This window comes from Cladosporium halotolerans (genome assembly GCF_011745625.1).
Source record: "Cladosporium halotolerans strain TM138-S3 chromosome Unknown Sca20, whole genome shotgun sequence".
Lineage (NCBI taxonomy): Eukaryota > Fungi > Ascomycota > Dothideomycetes > Cladosporiales > Cladosporiaceae > Cladosporium > Cladosporium halotolerans.
In genome coordinates this window covers 242,891-265,754 of record NW_027191471.1, presented here as the reverse complement: position 1 = coordinate 265,754, position 22,864 = coordinate 242,891, and the positions used below count along the sequence as shown (strand labels likewise).

At 56.1% G+C, this 22,864-nt stretch overlaps 9 protein-coding genes across 9 annotated transcripts; 6 read left to right on the top strand and 3 right to left on the bottom strand.

Moving 5' to 3' along the window:
- The first annotated feature begins 169 nt into the window (after nucleotides 1–169).
- Nucleotides 170–1,332, top strand: WHR41_05871 (uncharacterized protein). The gene is made up of 2 exons (XM_069374476.1): nucleotides 170–433; nucleotides 618–1,332. Exons 1-2 carry the CDS (start codon nucleotides 233–235, stop codon nucleotides 780–782), a joined length of 366 nt encoding a protein of 121 aa, XP_069228366.1. The 5' UTR covers nucleotides 170–232; the 3' UTR covers nucleotides 783–1,332.
- Nucleotides 872–2,186, bottom strand: WHR41_05870 (uncharacterized protein). Its single transcript, XM_069374475.1, has 2 exons — nucleotides 2,047–2,186; nucleotides 872–1,991 (listed from the first exon to the last, which is right to left on the bottom strand). Exons 1-2 carry the CDS (start codon nucleotides 2,102–2,104, stop codon nucleotides 1,312–1,314), a joined length of 738 nt encoding a protein of 245 aa, XP_069228365.1. The 5' UTR covers nucleotides 2,105–2,186; the 3' UTR covers nucleotides 872–1,311.
- Nucleotides 2,187–2,523: 337 nt separating this feature from the next.
- WHR41_05869 (uncharacterized protein) lies at nucleotides 2,524–4,692 on the top strand. Its single transcript, XM_069374474.1, has 3 exons — nucleotides 2,524–2,721; nucleotides 2,772–3,200; nucleotides 3,254–4,692. The coding sequence occupies exons 1-3, from the start codon at nucleotides 2,584–2,586 to the stop codon at nucleotides 4,370–4,372; spliced, it is 1,686 nt and encodes a 561-aa protein (XP_069228359.1). The 5' UTR covers nucleotides 2,524–2,583; the 3' UTR covers nucleotides 4,373–4,692.
- A 1,576-nt stretch (nucleotides 4,693–6,268) lies between these two features.
- On the top strand, nucleotides 6,269–9,601 carry WHR41_05868 (uncharacterized protein; the record flags this gene model as incomplete). The annotated part of the gene is made up of 1 exon (XM_069374473.1): nucleotides 6,269–9,601. The coding sequence occupies one exon, from the start codon at nucleotides 6,269–6,271 to the stop codon at nucleotides 9,599–9,601; it is 3,333 nt and encodes a 1,110-aa protein (XP_069228360.1).
- Nucleotides 9,602–10,815: 1,214 nt separating this feature from the next.
- Nucleotides 10,816–12,417, bottom strand: WHR41_05867 (uncharacterized protein; the record flags this gene model as incomplete). The annotated part of the gene is made up of 2 exons (XM_069374472.1): nucleotides 11,543–12,417; nucleotides 10,816–11,479 (listed from the first exon to the last, which is right to left on the bottom strand). Exons 1-2 carry the CDS (start codon nucleotides 11,839–11,841, stop codon nucleotides 10,816–10,818), a joined length of 963 nt encoding a protein of 320 aa, XP_069228327.1. The 5' UTR covers nucleotides 11,842–12,417.
- A 1,665-nt stretch (nucleotides 12,418–14,082) lies between these two features.
- On the top strand, nucleotides 14,083–15,993 carry WHR41_05866 (uncharacterized protein; the record flags this gene model as incomplete). Its single annotated transcript, XM_069374471.1, has 1 exon — nucleotides 14,083–15,993. The coding sequence occupies one exon, from the start codon at nucleotides 14,083–14,085 to the stop codon at nucleotides 15,991–15,993; it is 1,911 nt and encodes a 636-aa protein (XP_069228328.1).
- Nucleotides 15,994–16,567: 574 nt separating this feature from the next.
- Nucleotides 16,568–18,343, bottom strand: WHR41_05865 (uncharacterized protein; the record flags this gene model as incomplete). The annotated part of the gene is made up of 3 exons (XM_069374470.1): nucleotides 16,568–17,256; nucleotides 17,316–18,152; nucleotides 18,223–18,343. 3 exons carry the CDS (start codon nucleotides 18,341–18,343, stop codon nucleotides 16,568–16,570), a joined length of 1,647 nt encoding a protein of 548 aa, XP_069228329.1.
- Nucleotides 18,344–18,718: 375 nt separating this feature from the next.
- WHR41_05864 (uncharacterized protein) lies at nucleotides 18,719–20,657 on the top strand. Its single transcript, XM_069374469.1, has 2 exons — nucleotides 18,719–19,232; nucleotides 19,281–20,657. The coding sequence occupies exons 1-2, from the start codon at nucleotides 19,151–19,153 to the stop codon at nucleotides 20,594–20,596; spliced, it is 1,398 nt and encodes a 465-aa protein (XP_069228330.1). The 5' UTR covers nucleotides 18,719–19,150; the 3' UTR covers nucleotides 20,597–20,657.
- Nucleotides 20,658–21,132: 475 nt separating this feature from the next.
- On the top strand, nucleotides 21,133–21,819 carry WHR41_05863 (uncharacterized protein; the record flags this gene model as incomplete). The annotated part of the gene is made up of 1 exon (XM_069374468.1): nucleotides 21,133–21,819. The coding sequence occupies one exon, from the start codon at nucleotides 21,133–21,135 to the stop codon at nucleotides 21,817–21,819; it is 687 nt and encodes a 228-aa protein (XP_069228331.1).
- Nucleotides 21,820–22,864: the final 1,045 nt, after the last annotated feature.

The window sequence follows — 22,864 nt, the reverse complement described above, 5'->3', positions numbered from 1 at the left end:
GTGTTTACATTCAGAAAGTCCGTTTGTTGGTGCCCGTCAGCGGGCCTAAGCTTCATTCGGCCAGCCTTTCACCGAGGCACAGGCACGAGCTGCAGCTTGCGCCGCCGATCATGTGGAGAGGCTTTCGACGTCACTCACCACCACTTGGGCTCAAGGACCCTGCCTGACTTACGTTACATACTTTTTGTTCTCGACATATCCAATATCTCTAAGGATCACACGTCAGTCAGTCATGGGCAATTGCTGCGGCAAACCGTCAGACAAGAACTTCAGCGGTGAGGGTCGCACAGTCGGCTCAACACCAGCGGCTCGGCCCAAGCAAACTGGCACAAGCAACAAGACATCGGCGCCTTCGGGAGGCCGGACGTTAGGGTCGAGCTCGCAAGCACCCAACGAGTCTTCACCAAGAGAAGCCGCCGCGAAAGCCGCCGAGGTGCGTACATACCGACACTCTATGGAGCCCAAGAAGAGCAGGCTGGAGCCTAGGAAGATGGTTGCGACAGCCTGGATCTGAGGCGCACGGGCTACAACAAGCGACAACATAAAGACCACGACCAATACACTCTGGGTCACGATCATAGGTACAAATGAAGAGCTGACAATGCTCTCTCTTCCAGGAACGCGCCAAGGCATCGCAAGGTGGTGCTGCCAAGGGCAAGCTTGGCAAGCAGCTCGATGCGCAACGCTCCCAGACACAATCCGATACGCTCAAGCAGAACGCGCGCGACAACGTTGCCGCGAGAGATGCGGATGCAGGCGCGCAAGCCAGGCAATGGAATTGAAGCTGATCTCACGAGAGGAGTAGGTGGCGGAAGTGAGGCGGTAGACATTGCTCGAGGATGGCTGTTTGAAGACCTCAAGTGATTGCTTCAAGAAATGATACCCCGAAGACGCTTTAAGACGCGAAAACGATGACTGAAGGAGAGTACATGGCTATGCAGTTGGACATTGTGGCAATGGCGGTATTACTATTCTGATATTCCTGGCACATTCTGCATGCATATTCTGCGTACATGTACCTTATCCTCCTCGTTCGTACTGATTCGGACGGGCAGCTCGAAAGCCATGGGTACGACGAAGGGCGGATAATGCAAGACGACACTGCCGTGTGTCTGCAGCTAGCCCTCCCGTCCGAGGAAGAACTTGAGCTTCTTGACGATGCTCTGGCGCTGGAGTCAGGCCCGCGGCACAAATTGGCAATTTGGCGACGCAAGCACTATATGAGAGGTGCTTTGAGATGCCGAAGTGGTTGGGGGAGCGGTCCAGAAATAAGAGACGTAGGGTAGTAAGAAAATTCTCCCGACGAACGAATCAATCGTCAAAGCCGCCAAATTCGCCATCTTCTTCCTCCTCGTCCTCCCCTTCGCTTTGATCGGCAATCTCCCTCCTTTGCTTCCAGTTATCCAGTCTCGCATCGTCAAGCGCCTCGGTCGCGCGCTTTCTGGTGGTCTTGTTCGGACTCTCCTTGCCAATCTTCTTCATTGGCGCAATCAAGCTTTCCACAGGCGCAGAACTGTCCTCGTCCGCCTTGTCCAGCTCATCCACGTACAGATCAATCACGTGGTATCTCAGCCCGTTCGGAATTCTGACGTCCCGTGCCTCAAAGGGTGTCGCGCCCATGATGCCCGTGTATGCCTCCACAAGCTCCGCATCCCAACCCGCCCGTCTCACGTACTGAAAGCCCTCCTGGACGTAGCAGCGCACAAGGTACAGAAATTTGTCCATCCGTAGCGCATCAATACCACTCCATTCACGCGACATCGTCTTCCAGAAGCCATCCAAGAAAGTGAGGAAGTTTTCTCGTGTCGCAAGAACATGGAGCAGCGCAGCGAGGTCTCGGGCTAGTTGCTGCTGATTGCGCGGCTTGTCGGACATCCACATCGTATAGTATAGACCCTTCCATAGCTTGAGGCATTCGGATTCTGAGAGAGGCGCATTGCGCTTGAGGTATGTCCGGAGGGCAGAGAGGGCGCGGTCGCGAGTCGTTCGATCTACCAAAGGTGTCAGACACTTACAGCGCTGGGCGCATGACCTGCGGGGACTTACTGCTCGACGCGAGCTGTTTGATGAATGGGCTTGAGCCCTGCTGTGCTTCGGATGCCATACCAGTGGTTCGTTGTGCTTTGCGATCGGAGAATACAGTCTTCGCAGGTCTTGACGTTGCTGGTCCAAAAATTTAGGCGGCGTTTAGAGCGATAAGCTTAATCTAAAAGCCGACGTCGAACGCTCGGACCATCATAAGGCCCTTGACCACGACAGAAGACATCGAACAAACTATACGCAGTCAATAGGCCTGCCTTCGAACATTTATAGCCTGATGCTTCGAGAAATAGTAAGTCTTACTAGTATCTAGTGGAAGCAGGTTTTGAAGGTTGATCACAAGACCTTATTAAGACGCATCACGTGTCATATATATGTTAGCCAAGTTGAGCAAGATTAGGCTTAGCGCTCTATAGGGACTTCTTCACTACCGACGCGCTCTAAGCTCTCTGTTACCAACTACCTCGAGCGCCTCTATACACGCTACCGAAATTCTCGATAATCCGTAGCGTCTCTACGTATGCCCTATACGGGCCTCGCGCGATGTCTACTCATCGCGTCTCGAAAGCAAACTCCACTGGAAACCACCCCTTACCGCCCGAGAGAACGCGTGCACGGGCCACCCATAGGGTACCGGCTCAGAATATCTCGAAGATAATCTGCCATCGAGAAGTAGACAACGTTAGTTGTATCCAGGCTTTTGCATATCCTTTGCTAACAGTCTAGGATAGAAAGCTCAATTTCTAGTGCGCTGGACTACGAATAAGGAGCCGTTAGTCCCACCTCGCACGATCGCCTCATGGCACCCTTTGGAGGAGCTCATATCAGCTCTTCACTTTGTGCAAGCCTATACCGAGGGTTTGCCCGCGCCTGGATCCACGATCACGCGTAATGAATTTCTCACGGCTGAAGCAAGGCCTTTAAAACGCAAGGCGTCTGGATCAGCTGGCCTGTCACGTGACAACGCGTCAACTGCTGGCCTTCTCTCTTCAAACACAGGATTGCTCACACCACTCCCGTCACACCTCGGCGTCAGCCGTTCGTCTTCACTGTCGAGTAACGATGTTGTCACATCCGATGCAGATGAGCAAGACTGGCGGAGCGTCACCGTCTACAATGGCATCTTGCAGAAGAAGGAGGGCAGGGTGTATGCGAAGAAGGTGAGTGATTTCGTTTCTTCGCCCAGGAAATTGAAAATTGCTAACATCAACAGTCTAAAACTGCAAATGTCGTGACGATTAACACGGCAACTCTGCCAACCCGAGAAATGCTGGATCATGCTGCCGCAACACCTGGGCCGATTATCGCGGCAGAGCGGGCAATTCGCAACGCTTTCATGGAGAAGCTCCGGCATGTGAAGGGTGTATTCCTACGAAATGAAGTCGACACGACCACACCCTCACTGGACTTCGACTTCATCGACAAATTCGTGCTTCGAGAAGGCGTGAGCGCTTCGGATCCAGAGACTTACGTCGGCTGCGATGAACCCTGCAAGCCCAACATGGCACACTATTGCGGTTGCGAGTATACGAGGCTCTGCGACTGCCTTGAGTACGCTGCAGTGGACGAGACCCAGCTGATGAAGGACCCACTGCGATACGCACAGTACCTCGAGGAAAAAGACTCCGGGGACATGGTTGATCTCACTGGACTGCCAAAACGATTTCCCTACTTGATGCCGAGCGGGGGCCGCCCGCCTGTGCTGCAGTCGTTCTATCGCGAGCAACGGCACCCTATCTACGAGTGTAACATCAATTGCAATTGCGGCAAGGTGTGCAAGACTCGGGTCGTGCAGAAAGGTCGGCATGTTGATCTCACGATCTTCAAGACGGCGAACCGCGGTTGGGGAGTGTATTGCAACGAGGACTTGGTCACCGGAGAATTCATCGACGTCTACCTGGGCGAAGTTCTTACGAACGAAGAAACTTCACGACGCGAGGCGAAAGCCGACGTCGATAAGGGAAGCTACCTGTACAGCTTGGACAAGTTCGTGGGCGACGACTCAGCGCCCACAGAAGACACATACTATGTCGTCGACGGCCAGTATATGGGCAATGCCACGCGATTCATCAACCACTCATGCGAGCCGAATTGTCGCCAATACACCGTGAGTGAGAACAAGTACGACACATGGGTCTATAACTTGGCATTCTTTGCCTACACGGACATTCCGGCTGGCACGGAACTGACATTTGACTACATGGACAAAGACGAGGAGGAGGAAGAGGACGTGCTCCGGAAGCGGCAGGAAGCTGTGAAAGATCCGAATAATGCAGACAAGCGGCCTTGCAATTGCGGTGCGCAGAAATGCCGTGGCTACTTGTGGGTGTGAGTGAAGCCGCAACCTGGCTGGACAGCGGCGCTGCTCGATTTTGAAGGGCAGCAACCGACTTTGTAGACTAGCATTGTTGGATTGGTCGCAACGAATCATCCTGGCATACTCGGAAGGGTTAGGAACGGATTCAAAGCAACGGATTTAGACGAGTATGCAACTCAGCACGTGCGCAATTCCGTTGCCATTCCGGCCCGGGTAGAGAGGGAACGTCCATCCGCATGGCCGATAGGGCTGACAGGGTTCCGATCGAGCGTTGAGAGAGAGAAAGAGAGATCAGAAATGCATGATAGAAGAGTATTTCAAACGGGCATTGATGGCCTTTCTTCACAGTCATCCATAGTTCATTCTCGCATCGGTAGTGCTTGCGCTGCCCACGACAGAGTTCATGCAGGATGATGTCGCGTGCTCACGTGGGTCTCGTGAATTCTTGAAGCGCGACGGGACGTGACCGGGTGAAAGGTGGATAATTATTGAATGCACTCATCTGTACCCTCCACCTACGTACACACAGCGCTTGGCGAGTGCCCGCAGAGAAGCGCACCTCGGGTCGAATGGAAGGCAGTGAGGAGCGGGTGGCTCGCACAAGCTTGGCCGGCCGGATCCTCCACTGCTGGAGCTCGCCGTGGACCTCGCCTTGGTCTTTCAGCTAAGCCGACTGAATTTTTGGACGGCGGGCGGATCGAGCCTTTTCCGTCGACATGCAGCAGTAGAGAGGTGGGACGAGCAGCGAGAAACCATCCGGTAGCAGGGCTGGGCTTCCGCCTAAGCTCCGCTTCAAATGCGTGCTGTGACGGGCTCTGCTGGGCTTTGCTGGGCTTTGCTGTGCCTGCTTGCTCATCAAACGGCTTGCCCACACGCCCGCCGTAGCGAATGATCACCAGGCGGCGCCGGCTCGCGCGCATTAATTAACTGCGAACGACGCACACCTGGGGCCGTTGCCAGGTCGCGGGAAATCGGGCAGATTCGCACTCGCGCTCGGGGAAGAAGCCCCACTGCGCGACGGAGTGACGGCTGACTTTCTCTTGTTTCGCCGCGGCAGAGAGGAGCACGGTCTCAAAAAACTCGCACAGGCACCGCACGCCGGGCTGTGGTTTAATCGCGGGCACACACCACCACGACGCTGCGCATACCTCACCTTCGCCCGCCCACCCACCACACCACGCACCTGTCGAATATCGCCGTCGGCAGCCGTCGTGTCTCCGTGCAGCGTCGCCGCCCAGCACCACCTCAGCTCCCCGCCGTATATTCGCGCGGAGGCCTCCTGCCGCATTCGGACACCCTGCCTTGGGCTTCCAGACGTTGGCAGTAAAGTTGGGAAGGCACGACCGCATCTGTTGCCCAGGTACGCTTCCTCGCCGGCTCGCCGCCGCGACACCAACACTCTCCCTCACCACACGCATTCTTCCGCCCCGCGTCCTCCTTGTCCATACCGATTCTTCTTCCGCCCAGCACCGCTTCGCCTGCACCGCTTTCGCTGACAGCAATCGCCGTTGCAGACGTAGCCAGGCCCAGACTCTCTCCCGCCGCCATCTCGCGCGCGTCGTTGCAACCACATCTCCCTTCACCGCGCGATTCGCGTCGCACTGAGCCGCATCGAATTTCGAGCCCGAGCGAAGTCGCGCGCTCCACGCACAACCACCCACCTCACCACGAAACCGCATCATACGCACAACCGCGAACACACGACGAGCATCAACATCGGGGAGGGCTCCGGTGACCTCTCCGGGAAAAGAGAAAGGAGCTAGGCGCATCTGCCGACCTCAAAGTAAACATTTTTCTACTTTTTGCGTGCAGGTTGTGGTAGCCACAGGCAGCGCGGACAAGCAGCGGCGGATCGGGCACTTCACAGGTATCGCACTTCCAGTGCCAGCGGTATCGCTCAAAATTTTTACAATGGCCGGCCCTGGGGTTTCAAGCCCGGGCGGCTTTTCTTATGCACAGGCAGCGAAGGGCCGTGCTTCCACAGCAACCTCGCAAGCACCTTCGAGCAAGGTTACATCAGGCGCAGCGACGCCTGCCACCGGCCTCATGTCGGACCTCGAGAACGGATCCTCCAGCAACTGGGCGGACGACATGGACTTCACCGCGTCTGACAACAAGCAGACCCAGTCGAATGAGGAGTCACACGACAGGAATAAGCCTTCTGAGCTGAAGAGCGTCGTCGAGCGCGCCAAAGCCGAAGAGAAGGCCCAGCAAAGCTCAGGCGTGTCGTCGCCAGATCTCGCCGCTTCGGCCACCTCGAACGACGACGCATCGTCCGCGAACAACGGCTCCTCTCAGACCAGCTGGGACGCCAAGTCCCAAGTATCAGAGACGCAGCAAACGACTGAGGCATCCACGTCCGGATCATGGATCACTGCGCGCGCTGAGCGCGCCGAGCGTCAGAGCGGCTCTCAGAAGCGTGAGACTTCTGACAAGGGCAGAAAGAGCAAGGCCGAGAAGACTGAGGAGGCACCCGCACCGCCGCCCAAGCCGGTCGTGCTCACCGAGGCTGTGGCTCCCACCGTGAACCCATGGACTAAGCGCGCTCAAGAGAACAAGGCCAAGTTGGCCACAGTCCAGCAGAGCGCTCCCAAGCCAGCCGAAGTCGCTTCGCCAGCCACGGCCCAGAAGGAAAACCAGCGTCCGCGCACTGAGTCGAAGAAGAAGAACAACTCCACCCAATCGTCGTCCGAGGCCAGCAATGGTGAGGCAAAGAGACCGAACACATCGCAAGGCAAGCGCTCTGAGGAGCAACGCCTTGCTTCCCGTCAAGGCGCCAAGCCATCAAATGGCCCGCAGCGCGCCGATGTCAACGTCCCAGGTTACTCTAGACCAGCCACTCGTGATGAGAGGTCGAACGTTTCCGCGCCGCCGCCCGTCAAGGATGAGATCTCGTGGCCCACCCCTGACACGGCAACTGTGCAGGAGCCCAAGGAGCGCAAGCCAGCTCCTGAGAAGGACAGTGAAGAGAAGAACGAGGAGGGCGGATCTAGCGGCAAGAGCCGCAAGAAGCCCGAGTGGAAGCCTGTGCCAGTCGTACCAAACATTCTCTGGGAGACGCCTAGCATGCGCGAACGGAGCACTCGCAGTGCACCTGGGAACAGTGAGGGACGTGGTCGTGGTGGTGCTGCCGTTCGCGGCCGCGGTAACTTCAGAGGCTCCGCTAATGGCGTTGCATCTCGCAATACTGCGCAGTCGGGAGAGGAGGCCCGCAATGGGCGCACAGAGACTGCTGAAGACGCTCCTGTCAAGCCTCAGCGCAACGCCAGCGTTTCTTCTCAGACGCGCAGCACAACAAAGGCCGCTGCTCAGCAGAGCAAGGACACCTCTAACGTCGATGCCAAGCCTGTTCCTCAGCGCAGCAACAAGCCGAAGGCGGAGGCAAACGTCGCGGATGGACAGGACGGCGAGACTATTCCTGAGCCTATCCCTAGAGGCCCCAAGGCCGACGAGGGCGAAGGTGCATCGCAGAACCGCGACGGCCAGGCGGCGCGTCCCACACCTCTTGAGAAGGCGCCTACTCGTGAAGGCAACTGGAACGGCAGTGGACGTGGCGCTAAGCGTGGCGGCCGTGGCAGAGGCGGTTCTCGCGAGTTTGTCAACGGCCACCACGGACCTCACGCGTTCGCCAACAGCAACCCAGGACCCGACTTCACTGGAGCCTCTCCCTTCGGCGTGCCGCAGTCGCCTTCGTTCCAGGCTCCTCGCGGAAACCACCAAGGCAGCTTCTCTGGCCCTGGTCGCGCGGGCTGGCGTGGCAACTCTCGTGCACAGTCGTTCCCTGTGGAGAACTCCTACAACAGGTACCCGCCCTATCCTGCCCCCATGCATGGCTACGGTCAGGGCATGTTCGACTACAACGGCTACCCTATGTCCGCCATGCCCTACAACCCAATGATGGACCCGAACTACCTCTTCAGCGTCGTCACCGCGCAGGTCGAATATTACTTCTCCATTGACAACCTGCTCAAGGATATGTTCCTGCGCAAGAATATGGATTCTCAGGGTTTCGTCTACCTGGAGGTTATCGCCAGCTTCAACCGTGTCAAGTCTTTGACTCAGGATCGTGAACTTCTCAGGCAGGTCTGCTTGCAGTCCGAGGCTGTGCAGATTCGCATTGGTGAGGATGGCAAAGAGCGTGTGCGCAAGAGCCAGGATTACCAGCAGTTCATCCTGCCCATGGATGAGCGTTTCGCTGCTGCTCGTCACGAAGGACCCAAGCAGCTGGATGTTCCTGAACAGCGCCTTCCTGCCATTTATGGCCAGATGAACTTCAACCCTCATGGCGGTCTCATCCACCCGATGAGCATGCCTCATCCCGGTGACCGTCGCGATAATGCCCACGCCATGATGAATGGCGCTGCTCGCGGCGCATTCTTCTCTCAGAACACCGATAGCATCTATGGCGAGGAGGTGCGCGGTCGTGCTCACAAGGCACCTGCCTTCGATAACAACGTGCACAACGCTTTCTTGAGCAACAACAATGCGGACGCCGAGCCTGACGTTTTCCCTGAGCACAAGCTCGAGCAGCTAACTGTCTGCGTGAGGTTGAGCAGCCGTCGTGTGCCTTACCACAATGCTGCATCGCGGACTTTCTCAAATGGCTCGATCGACCAGCAGAGCATTGCGGGCGAGATGGCCAGGCAGAGAGCGGCCAACAATGGCGAGGTCGTCGTCAATGGAGCTGCATCGCCCTTGCAGTCTCGCGGCACCAGCCCTTCTGCTGCAAGCTCCCCTGAGCGTGCTGCCGGCCCTACAGTCTTCTGGATTAAGGACACCGAGCACCCGGTTGGCACTCTTCCCTCGGATTTGACCCCGGAGCCGTACGTCCACCTTCGCCTTAAGGCTTTCGAGCAGCGTAGCCACGCAGCTACTGGTACCTGCCCCTACGACTTGAAGGTCTTGTACCAGTTCTGGTCTCACTTCCTTATCCGCAACTTCAATAATCGCATGTACAGCGAGTTCAAATACTACGCCGACGCCGATGCTAAGGAGCGTGTTTCGTTCGAAGGCCAGAAGAACTTGGTCAAGTACTACGGCGAGGCTGTCAACAGCGCCAACGCGATCCCTACGCGCGTGGTGAAGGACTACGTCGACTTTATCAAGGCCGAGGGCCCGAAGGCGGAGAGCACGGCGTTCAAGTCTTTGCAGGCTGCCTGGCGCAATGGTGCACTCAACTTGCGCAACCGCAAGAAGCTCTCGGACATCCTGGACGAAGACTTGAAGAAGCAGCTTGATGCTTGAACGTCGTACGATTCAGTGGCTTGACCTTGTCACTGTCACTTGCGCTTGCATTGATTCACAGCCATGCTTTGAACGATTCGCTATCCGTCGAAAGCTCAGCGTGTCCGCGTTCACGACATTGCTCGGAAGCATGTTATATGGGACACGGAATTCTTCTTCAAATGCGACAACCCGTCGCCTAATTTGCAACTTCACTGTGGATGCTTCTCTGTTTACCACTCATCAACGGTCCGCTCAGCCGGATGGGCGTTCTCTGGCGTTCTGTTTGCAATGGACTTTTGGGCAAAAGCGGGCGTTCACCAAAAAGCAATGACCACGTTGCCTGGTCACGTGTTCTGTTTCCCCTTGGTTCAACGCGTAACGCATGGCATAGATATGTCCCTCTATGGCAGAGGCGACTAGGTTCGGAATTTGCAACGGCGCTAATGGAATGGAAACCTGGGAAAAATAAGGAATGCGAAAGTGGCAGCGTTCTCTTACGACTCTAGCGATCAACAATGGCGTCGTCACCAGCGAAAGGTACCGAGTATCTTACTGGAACGGCGCGCTGCACTGGACGAGACATATCGGATCGATGTCCCCAACGGCAATCGCTCGTCTGACGATTAACCTGCTGCCAACGTGAAAAATGGGAGGATGGAACAGCTTTGGCTGAACGCGTTGCTTCATGAGTTCTCTTGCTTTTCCTTTCGGCTCGGGTTTGCCTACTTTCTTCACGTGATGCATAGCGGCTGGAGCACGCTTCTGACTTTGTGTTTGTTGCTTTCCTGGGCTCGATTGATCGTGCCTTTTGTGTTTTGAACTTGGCTTTTGGTTCTTTTCTATTCCCCAAAGAGCCCTCGCCATCGAGGGACAACAAAACAATGTTACTTTTGCTTTTCAATTCTTCCGCGTAATCACGGACTGCCTCTCGCTTTCTCCACTCACTCGTCGTGTGCGCTCTCGCGGCATCTCTTCTTGTGGCGTTGCTCGACAGTCATGGGCGGCGCAGGTAATCAAAAAGCAGTTGCGGATTCTCTTCTTCAAACCTCGAGGCTCGTTGTGTAAATAGACCGTCTACGGAAAACATTATCAAACCCTCTATCGTGCCGGTTGCCGCTCGAGCCTTCCCAATCGTATATCAGACCAAAGAGTGTCAACGCATCTCTGGTAAACCATCGGCACCGCCATCCCTTCCACTACGCTAACATCGCAAACCCAAACATCCGAAACACCTACCCCGTCCTCAACTCAAGCTCACTCCCCGACTCGCCCTTCCCCGCCGGCGCAGCCTCCCCCCTACCCTTCTTCGACCTCAACGACCACCCAGCCTCATGCCACGCCCTCCCAAACGCCGGCCCCGGATGCAGCACGCTCAGCAACAGCACCGCCAGCGCCACCATCGCGCCGTCCAAGACCAGAAAGTCCGTCTCGTTGTTCCACAGCTCCCCCTCGAACCCCTCCCACAGCTCCATCGCGCGGAAGATCGACCGCGCCAGAATCGCCACCGTCGCGACCAGCAGCGCCGCGAGGAAGACTTTGAACGCGACGCGCGACCGCACGCCGGCGTACTGCTCCTGCGCCGCGCCCCGCCGCCGCACGCGCAGCGCGAAGTCCGCCCACACGCCTAGGAAGACGGCGAGCGAGACGGCTTGCAGCACGAGCCCGGCGATCATGATGTCGATGCCGGTGTTTTTGAGGTCTTCGGTGTCGGCTGTGTCGGCGATCCCGCCGCCGGTCGCTTGCAGCACGAGCGAGAGGAAGTCGGAGGTCATAAAGGTTAGGGCGATGGTGCGGGGCGCGAGGCGCGAGAGGGAGGGGTTGTAGAGGTTGATGATGCGCGAGAGGGTGAGGTAGATGGAGGCGGTTAAGAAGACGGGGGCGATTGTTAGGGCGATGCTGAGAGAGGGGATGTTAGTCTCTAGTGATGTGGAGGGGGGAAACTCTCGATCGAAGACTCACAGGTACAGGAGGAAGGCGTCGCCGTTGAAGGGGTTGTCGTGCATCAGGAGGCGCGCGACGTAGCCGAGGACCTCAAGGACCAGGCCGCAGATCATGCCGGTCATGAAGCCCCATGTTTTGTAGTAAATTCCGAGGCCGAGCTGAGGAATAATGAATACGCCGAAGAATATGGTGAAGAAGAGGTTGCCGCCCCAAGAGACGCGGTAGGTGAAGGGCGACTGCGCTAGGCAGCAGGTCTCGAGGGTGCAGAGATAGTTTGGGATCGAGAGGTTGCAGTTGGCGTATGGATCCATAGCCATTGAAAAAGAGGTTGGCTCGGTACCTAGTAGGAGATTGTTTTCCTTGGACTCGATAGGTAGTGATGACGGCGCCGGAGGTTCGTGAATAGAATCTTAATCGAATGGAAAGTCCTGGTGAGAAATTCTAGTAGAGAGCAAGTGAACAAAGATACTGGCAGAGTGGCAGGGCCTGAGTGAAGCCAGAAACGAAGCCGGAAACGCCTGAAGTCTGGGAAGTTTGTTTTTCTTGAGATTGTCTTGCTCTGACTGACTTTCGGGGAAGACGCAGGAGATACTTGTACCTTGATCGATCAATGGCCGCGTCGTCCTACCGACGTGGAAGGATGAGGTCGGCGCAGCATCAATGTCAGACGAAGTCTAAATCTAGGACGGTGAGAGGCGAGTTCGCAAAACTGCGGCCGCCCTGCCCTTGTTCACCCCACCGAACCAATGGTCCACGGTCCGGCGAGTGGGACAGTAGACGACTGTTCCTACACAGCAGTCCGAACTTCTCTGTCCGTGCCGAGCTGCGATTGGCCCATTCGTATATCGCATAGTGAAAGAAGCTACGAAGGACCGTGCGGCCCGGATCCTTCCAGGCAGCGGCTGAACGGCACTCTGCGATTGGCAAGGTCGCCAAAAAGCTGCCTCCGCCCCTTTCGACTGAGCCACCACCTTGTCGCAATACCAAGGCGAGGACTCGACTCCGACATGTCTGATCACACCATCGTCGTTCATCATTGCTGTGGGCTGACTGTGTGGGCATGCAAACCAAGTGGTAGCAGTAAGGTCGTCGGAGCGGCCATCTCGTTTCCTATATTGGGAAATGCCGAGCAGACTCCTCGATGGAATACATAAGAGAGAACGGTCGTGTCATCGCGCGTACTTTCACCAGATGTCCTTGGGCTGGGAAGTCGAAGATGGGTCGAGACTTGTTACTTCACGCTGGGATCAAGCCTGCCTGAGGCTTCCCGGAAGCAAGCTGTGTGCCAACCTCATCCTTGCTGACGCGATAATCAGCACCTTCTCACTTCACGCACTTTCGGTCACAAGAAACAGCAATGCGAATGTTGTGTGAAGTATACCACAGGCCATGCCAAGCAATGCAAGGCAGTCTCCGTGCTCTAACGATTTGAGGCAAACGCCACGTGCGAGGCGTTGTGCAGGTGGCACCTTACCACAAGGCTGCAAGTCTGTGCCCAGGGACATCGCGACACGGCCGAGTTCACGAGATTGGATCTGGCGGAGAGATCAGAAATAATGCGCTGCTGACTCGGTGCCGCGTGCGTCGGCGCACTGACACCGCTCATCAGTCGGCGGCCCCGAGCCTCGCTTCAACGCGGGCGTTAAGGGCAACGGCCGACACCCAACAATCTCGCGTGGGCAGTGGAGAAGGGGAATGCTCCACCCCCCGGCCTTTCCTCACACCATCTAGACCGCGATGAAACGTCGCAGGTCGAAAAAAGACGATATTTGATGTCTTGGCTGGAGGTGACGTGGGTCAAGCTTCTGTAAGCACGACAGAGTTTGAAGACTTTCCGGCCGAAAAAGCACGATGATGTGGCTTGCATAAGAATTGGTTGGGCGAGAGGCCTTAACTCCTGTTAACAGCGGTAGGGTTTGGAGCGAAGGAAGGTCCGACAAGGGCAGACGCGAGGCTTGCTTTGAAAGGGCCAGCTCGGCTCAGATCAGCCCCGATGCAGCATTGGCCTGTCGTGCCCGGGGCCAGCGACATTCTGGGATAGAGCTCTGCCGGCGGAAATGCGGCAAGTCTTTAAGCGGGAGACAAGCTTTTCGATGGCCAATGAGAGAACACCATCGGCACTTTCTCATGTTTTCGCCGACTTCGCGCGTGCATAATTGCGTGGTGGGCGTTTTGTGCAGCCAACGGCTCGGTTGCTACGCTGGATCGCCACAACATGCCTCGGCCCTACGCCCTCAGCACCCGGGCCCGATAGCACAATTCGACCGCCTCGCCGCCATGGAAAACTCTAGCCCGATTATTATTATCAGCACGCAGGTGGGGTTACGGACTTAGTCACTCTCTTCCGTCTCTGCATACTGCAATAAGTATTCCATTCGCCTTCTCTTCGCCTTCGACCCGCCAATTTCTGATCGACACTGGACTCTGGCACCATTGCATCATACGACCTGGGTTGCTATCACATCCCGTGGGCTCCCATCATCCATCTCAGGACCTTAACAAACAGCATTGCATACAACTCTATCTGATCTACATCACCACACGAAACGTCTGCCGCCATGGCAGAAAAGGATGTCGAATCTGGCAAGCCAGGCCAGCTCACACACTTCATGCAAGTCTTCAAGCATGCCGGCATAACGCCCGAAGTCGAGAACTACAAGTACGAAGGCTCTGGAACGGAAGAGGACCCATTCGTTGTCAACTGGATCCCGAACGACCCTCGAAACCCCATGCTTTACAGCGAGTTCAAGAAATGGAGCATCACAGCGCTCGTCGCGATTGCCACCCTCGCGGTTGCTTTCGTCTCTTCGGCGTACTCCGGCGGTGCGCGCGAGGTCATTGCAGAATTCGGATGCAGCCAGGAAGTCTTCACCCTCGGTATCTCACTCTTCGTGCTCGGTTTTGCCATCGGTCCTCTCCTCTGGGCACCTCTTTCTGAGCTTTTTGGCCGTCAGGTCCTTTACATTGGCACCTACGGTGTCCTCACTGCTTTCAACGCAGGTGCTGCCGGCGCAACGAACATTCAGACACTCATCATTCTCCGGTTCTTCGCTGGTGCTTTCGGATCCTCGCCTCTCACCAACGCGGGTGGTGTCATTGCCGACATGTTCCCGGCAAGGCAGCGTGGTCTTGCCATGACTCTGTTCGCTGCTGCCCCGTTCATGGGTCCGGTCCTCGGTCCCATCGTAGGTGGCTTCGTTGGCGAGACCGTCGGTTGGCGCTGGGTTGAAGGCGTCATGGCCATCTTCACCGGTGTTCTGTGGCTTATGGGCTGCTTCCTTCTGCCCGAGACCTACGCTCCTGTCCTCCTCCGCAAGCGCGCTGCTGAGCTTTCCAAGCGCACCGGCAAGGTGTACAAGAGTCGTGGAGATGTCGACCAGGGCCCCACCACTTTCGGCCAGGTCTTCAAGACTTCGCTTTCCCGCCCTTGGATCCTCCTTTTCCGTGAGCCGATCGTCCTCCTCATCAGCATCTACATGGCCATCATTTACGGTACCCTCTACATGCTTTTCGGCGCATTCCCCATCGTCTACCAGCAGAACCGTGGCTGGAGCCCTGGTATCGGTGGCCTTGCCTTCGTCGGTGTCGCCGTCGGTATGATCATCGCCGTTGCCTACAGTGTCTGGGACAACAAGCGCTACGCCAAGATCAGCGATGAATACAAGGGCTTCGCACCGCCCGAGGCCCGCATCCCGCCCATCATGCTCGGCGGTGTCGCTGTTCCCCTCGGCCTCTTCTGGTTCGCTTGGACCAACTACCCGCGCATCCACTGGATTGTATCTATTCTGGCCGGCGTGCCCTTCGGCTTTGGCATGGTGCTCATTTTCCTCGGCATGATGAACTACCTCATCGACGCATACACCATTTTCGCCGCCTCCGTGCTCGCCGCCAACTCCGTCCTGCGTTCCCTCTTCGGTGCCGCCTTCCCCCTCTTCACCACGCAGATGTACGAGAACCTCGGTATCCACTGGGCCTCGACGATCCCTGCCTTCCTCGCCCTCGCCTGCGTTCCCATGCCCTTCCTCTTCTACAAGTACGGCCCCAAGATCCGCGAGAGCTGCAAGTACGCCGCGCAGTCCGCGGCCTTCATGCAGAAGCTGCAGCAGCAGTCCGACGCCGCCAACGCCGCCGCCGCAACGGACTCGGAGGAGGACGCCGCGACCGTCGCGGGCTCGAGCGCCGAGGAGGACGAGAAGATCGACGCGCAGAAGAAGGACGCCGAGCGCCGCGAGTCCGCCGAGCAGGAGGCGCTCGACTACTCGTACGAGTCCGAGCCGCGCGCTGCGGAGGGTTTCGCGCCCATCCGCCCCACGCAGAGCAGGCCGCAGCACCAGGTCACGAGGAAGATGAGCTACGAGGGCAACCCGTTCGATCTTGACCGCGTCAACACGCGCGAGAGCTTCAAGAGCACGGGTAATGGCATGCTGAGCCGGTCGGGCTCGAAGGCGAGCAGGGCTAGCAGGAAGTGATCAGTGGTCGATCTCTGAAGGTTTTGCACGATTGATTTAGCGCGGCGTTTTGGGGGTTTTGATACCACTGCGATTGGACGACGGGGTGGGCAGGATTTGGGACGCGCCAGGTCGCTGAGGCGGCCACGAAGAAAGTACATGCATACATCTACATCTCGTAATATCTTAATAATGCCATCTCGGACATGGTAAAAATTGTTCTGACCCCATCTTCATCGCATCTACCATCTCTCACCCTTTTCATGGATCTCAAAGTTCTTTTTATACCCGCGTTCGCTTCTCTCTACGAGAACGGATTCTCAACAAGTCGCTTCATTGCCGTGAATCTGGCAGTCACTCATACACGGTCATTAGACACGTCAGTCATCTTAAGAAATGTGATTGCAACAGAGAAATGGGAAAACCGTGATGCCAAAGCCCCCATTGACGTTACCAACGCAGATTTAATAGGAATGGAATACTTCAGAGACACAAGCAAGGAGAAACTCCGATGGAAGCTGATTAATACAAGCAAAAGTGGTATCATACACTATAGCACAAACTCCGCCCTCCCGAACGATGCCCATCCACCACCTCACGCCTCCGACCGCGGCGGCCACTTGACGCGCCTCTCCGCGCGCACGTACAGGTTGTTCGGCCGGATCAGCTGGAACATCGGATCGTACTCGATCGTGCCGCTCTCCTCGCGCACGAACTTGTACCTCCACAGCAGCTTGGGCAGGAAAATCTTGACCTCCTGCAGCGCGAAGTTGAACCCGATGCACATGCGCTTGCCCGTCGCGAACGGGATGTACGCCGCCTTGTGCCTGTTCTTGACCGCCTCCGTGTCCCAGCGGTCCGGGTTGAACGTCGCGGGGTTGTCCCAGAGCGCCGGGTTGTTGTGGATGTGGTGCAGGGCGGGGATGACGACGGCGTCGGCGGGCACGCGGTAGCCGCCGGGCAGGATGAGGTCGGTCTTGGCCGTGCGCGCGGGCTGGAAGGACGGGTTGTGCCGGCGCTGGGTCTCCTTGATGTACTTGTCGAGGAAGGGGAGGGCGTCGGTCACGTCGGCGTTGAACTGGGTGTTCTCGTCGACGCCGGCGTCGACGAGTTCTTGCAGCAGGCGCTCTTGCATGCCGGGGTAGGTCACGAGGCCGTAGATGAGCCAGGAGAGGAGGGAGCTGGTCGTTGTGAAGCCGGCGCCGGTGGCGACGACGAGGGCTTCTACGAGGCTGGTTCGGGGGAGCTTGTCGCCCTTGTTGTCGGTGGCGCGGATGGCGTAGTCTGTGCTTGGGGTTAGTGTCTGCTATGTCGCGGACGGGAGATGATGCGTGTGTACTTACCGACCATGTTAGATGCCTCCAGAGCGGCATCCTGCAGAGGCAGATCGTGTGCGCCGCTGCTCTCAGCCCTCTTGATCGATTCGCCGACAAGAACCATCATGCGGTCGGCCAGGTTCCTCAGTCGCTGAGGAGGACCGAAGGGCAGCTTAGCGTACCAGTCACCTTTGGATGCAATCTGCTTGTTCAACTCGAGAGACTCTGCGATGATGCGAATCATCTCATCGGGGTAGGCTCTGGGCGAGGAGAAGTGGTTGAAGTCCATGCCAAGGGTGATTTTGCCGACTGCTTGAGAACCAAGCTTGAGCATGTAGTGGTAGACGTTCCAGGCTTTGCCCTCTTCATCGAGCTGGTCGAAGACGTTGAAAGCGTTCTCGACGGTCTTTTGCATTGTAGGGGCATAGTGGCGGACGGCCTTGGGGCCGAGAGCAGGAGGCAGGAACTTATGTGCGACCTTCCATGCCTCGGTATCGGTATCACCCAGGAACACGCCAGCTTCCTGGTTCTTGATGGGGTACAAGGGGTGGTCCTTGTTGATCTTCTTTGTGAAAAAGTCGGACTCGGCGAATACAACTGCTGCAATCGCAGGGTCGTTGGTCAAGTATGTGACGCGACCGAGACTCTGAGTCTTGATAAAGGGTCCATAGGTCTCGAACAGACGCTGGTGGTTGCCCAGGTGGTCGGGGTAGACTTCGAAGTAGTTTCCAATGTACGGTAGTCCTTTAGGTCCAGGAGCGTCTCGTACGGCATGGCCGTCGATTGTGATGGAAATTGGTTCGCTGGAAGAGCAGATGTCCTGGATATTGCTGAGAGGTCCAGAGGTGTTGGCAAATCCGACCCCTTCGATGGCCGTCAGTATAAGCTCTTTGGGTTGGCGGGAGGCTTGCGCCTGAATCTTGGTATCGCTTACCTTTAGGCTCGACAATGGCAAAGTGAGCGGCGACTAGGCCTTGCAGATCAGAGATGCTGCCATTCGCGTCGACTTCGATGTCTCTCGAAGACGACTGGTCACCCAAGAGGAAAAACTGCATGATTGTGAGAAGATGAATACGACAATACGGGTAGCAGGACGGGCATCATACCAAGCGGCGACTGCAGTCCTTAAAAGTGGCCTTGCACAATTCCTATCTTACCTAGTACGAGGCAAATCGGTCGGCGACCCTCCTTCGACCGGATATCATAGCGCCCTTCGGTGGACGCTCAGGTACCGGCCGAGACGCTAGCTGATTGGCTTATCTATGTACCTCGGCAACGACCCTGGACGCCTTTTTTATTTACGCGCGCATCGCATTTTAACTTTGTTCTCAAGGTTCTTCTCTGCTTCCAGCGTCATGCGGCTCTGCTACAGGGCTGTGATAACTGACAGACCGCGCGCTCACCTCACAAGATCATGCCTGGGCTACTCGTATCGGAGCTCCTATCTTTTCGCCCGCCGAATTAGGGTGCAAAACCGCTCGGTCTGGCCAGTTCGGGGATGAAGTCGCAGACGGCAGTCCGACCGGATTTCCGCCATCCACTCGGCTTCTCGGCCGGGAGCATGACAGCGCGTCGTTGCAAGATACCCTTACAAACCCTGCTCCCCATCGCACACAGGCCACTATCCTCAACCGTTCTTCACCTTTAGTCGGGCCTCGGTTGCGCGGCGTGCGCGGTCTAATGTCGCCGTCCAGGTCGATGCACAACCAGCATAAATGTAGATATCGGCGCGACCGGCGTCCTCCGTGATGTTGATTACCTGCCCCTTTGCCACGAGTTTTTCTTTCTTTAATATCGTTTGGGTAGATCGGTTTTAGGCGGTACAGAAATCACAGATCCCTTGCGCACCACATCTCCATACAATGGAGGGCAAAGGTTACACCCTGGCTGAGGTAGCTACACACAAGAGTCGCGACGATTGCTGGATAATCGTCCAGGGCAAAGGTCCGCAAGTCACACATCAATCCTCGAACGGTCACTGATTTCAGATAGTTTACGATGTCACAAAATACGTCAGAGACCATCCCGGTGGAGCAGATCTTCTGATTGACGCTGCTGGAGGAGATGCAACCGAAGCCTACGACGATGTTGGACACTCTGAGGACGCAGACGGCATTCTTGAATCATTCCTTATCGGCAAGATTACAGACGCGCCTGCTTCGACAAAGCCTCAGAAGGTGCGCGTCATTCCACAGAAGGCTGCTGCTCCCGCAGCGCCCAAAAAGGCCGCTGTAAACAAGGTCACATTGGTCGGCAGTGTGCTTGGAGCGACTCTGGTTGGCTTCGCCGCAACGAACCCAAAAACTCGCGAACTGGTCACTGTTTTTTCGCTTCGCCTCATGGACCGTGTCCGATGGACTTCCACGTCCAGCCATAACACTTGGGTCGGCGGCTTTGCGCAAGGCTGCGCCCTCGCCACTCTGCTTTGCTCTTCTGCGGCTGGCTACGTGGGAAGCAAACTCAACAAGATGCTTGAGATCGAGACTGGCTTCATGAAGTACCCTCCCTACATGCCATCTCGCGCGATGAAGCGCGCAGATCCCCACACGCAGAGAGGCGTCCTTGAGCCCAAAGAGTACAAGCCTTTTCCCCTGGTTGAGAAGGAACTCCTTGCTCCCAACGTCTACCGATTTGTCTTCAAACTGCCCAACCAGGACGATGTCGTTGGAATCCCCATTGGCCAGCACGTGGCTATCAAAGCAACCGTCGACGGACAATCAGTTTCCCGATCCTACACCCCCATCTCCAACAACCTCGACAAGGGCCGCATGGAACTCGTTGTCAAATGCTACCCCGACGGAAAGCTCACAAGCCAATACCTGGCCAAGCTCGAAATCGGCGACCAAGTCCTCTTCCGCGGCCCCAAGGGCGCCATGAAGTACCACCCGGGCATGTGCAAGAAAATCGGCATGATCGCAGGCGGCACCGGCATCACCCCCATGTACCAGCTGATCCGTGCCATCTGCGAGCACGAGTCCGACACGACGGAAGTCAGCCTGATCTACGCCAACCGCACCGAGGAGGACATCCTGCTCCGACAAGAACTGGAGAGCTTCGCGCGAAGATACCCCAAGAACTTCAAGCTGTGGTACATGCTCGACAGCCCTCCGAAAGACTGGGCATATGGTGCTGGCTATGTGACGCCGGCTGTCATGAGTGAAAAGCTCCCCGCGCCCTCGGACGAGACTGCGGTCATGCTTTGCGGTCCGCCGGGCATGGTGGCGGCGTCGAAGAAGGGTCTCGTGTCGCTTGGTTTCCGCGAGCCGGCGGCGGCTGCGAAGCCGACGGATCAGATTTTCTGCTTTTGAATTTTGTCTTATATATCCCCACTGTCAATTTTAATCTCTTGTTTAGTGTTCTTTCAGATCCGCGTTCCCTTGTGCCAACGATGCGTTGCCAATTGCAAAGCTCAGATGTCATGCAGCTACGGCTGAGAAAATGTGGCGTCGAATAGGACTCGCTCGCGTTGCGTGCGCATGCTGTTCGAAGACCGAACCAGACGAAGCGCCATGCTGAACTTCAAGGCGCCAATGCTGCAGCTTCAAAACTGTGTAGCTGCACGATCATGCAGTAGCTACTGCATCGATGGGGTGACGGAGTGCTTTTTGGCACTAGCTGCAGTCAGCTTGTTTCTCAAGCTGTTCGCTTACTAGTGGCACAATCACGTCAGGCCTTCGAAACAATTTAGACGGACATCGACGATTAGGCCTGCCGGGCTGTTCTTGCTTCGCTCGCAGCAATCGACGACATCACGTATACATATAAAAGTTGTGCATCGCTTACACTGCTCGAACTCCCTTCTCTGTTCGATCTCGACGCGGGCCATCGAGATTACGTTTACAACATGCCTCAACAACCGCAAGACTCGGACTCTGAACCGGAGTCGGGCTGCTGCTGCAGAAATCCATGCCCCAAAACGGCCTTTGAAGGCGACCTCGACGGCTACGATATCGTGAACTGGTACCAAAAGCTCTTTGACGGCGCCACGACATACGCCAGCATCCTCGCCGCCGTCATGTTCTCCACGATGATCATCGACCTGGACCAAGTCCCTGGCGGAAGTGATCGCAAGGTGCGAGCCTGGGGTGCCATCGGCGCCATCCTCTTCGTGCTTCTGGTTTTGCTCTGCCAGGGCTTAAGCCTGCTCCTGAAATTCCGTGGCAAAGGCATTGCGGAGCAGTACGACGCTAAAAAGTGGTGCGTTCGGTTCTTCCTGGCTGTCGTCTCGCTTGCTTTTCAAGGCCTGTTGCTCGCCGGCACTATGTTCTTCTGCTTGGTCGTCAAAGTGTATGCTCCAGCCACTGGCATCACGGCTATCGTTATCACCGGGGTGTTGATGTTCATCAGCCTCTTTCTTTGGGTCACACAACTACTCGTGGAATGCTGTTCGCAGTGCAAGAGGCGTCGTGGCGAGTACGATGTGGAAAGGCAGTTGCGGCAGCGGAAAAATCGGGCGAGATACAAGTTCATGGCCACTTCGGCGCCAGTGTCGAAGAAGATGCGTACCTTTGGCAAGGTTTGGGTCGTGTGATATAAGCTTAAGGGTTCTTCTTTCGTGCGGGCAAAAGCATACCTTAGGTTGTTCATCTTGCAGAAATCTAGTTTCCGAAAAGAAGAACATAAGCTTCGCTATCCAATTTGGAACGAATGTTACTGCTGACGACCATCTCTATTCGACAACGATGTACATAGAGCAAAAGGCAGGTCGTCTAGGACGGTGCAAAAGAGATGGAGAAACCCGGAGTCGAACCGGGAACCTTCTCCACTTAACAGATACAAGGGTGTCTCGTATGGTGCTAAGAAGATGTCATACCGCTAGACCATATCCCCGAACAGCTCAAGCTGTGATTTGATGAGAGATCGCAGACCTCTATTAATTATAATGCTCAATATTTATTGCACTCGACCCAATAAGGAAAGTATGAGCCAATGTCTGCCTTCAACTGCACTCTATTGTTTGAAGGACGGCATGAACCTCTCATAAAAATCTGATCTGCTCAGTGTGCGATCATTATCCTTGATCCTTGGCCTTTTATGCACGAGCTGTTCGCTCTAGGCGATCCGAGTCCTGGCGTTCACCTCCGGATGAGGTTAGCCACCAGGAGATATTTTTGGTTATCCAGTTAACACCACTTAATTAGCTTCGAAGGGGCAGGATTAAGAGCTTAGGATCTGGAAAGGAATCAAAGGATAGTTCGTGAGAAGATCATGTTGGTATGTCTGTCACATGTGTGCTTATACATTTTGTGTCGAGACCCTCTTCACAAAGAGCATGCATACAACTCAGCTTCACAATGATGCTTCATATCACGCTGTCCCGACTGCGATACAATGTATTGGGATTTACGATAGCACTATATCTTGCATACATAGTTGCATGGAGCGACTTGGGCCGATGGCCAAGTGATGGGGGTTTCTAGGGTTAGGGTTGGGGTAAAGACCTCCAGCAAACTCAGCGGGAGACCAGCATGGGTAGACCATGCGAGGCTGACTTCGATATCCCTATATACTTTGGCGGCTCTCACTGCTGAACTCGGATGGGGTTGGTTCTGGGGTCGCCGGTACGAGCGTAGAAG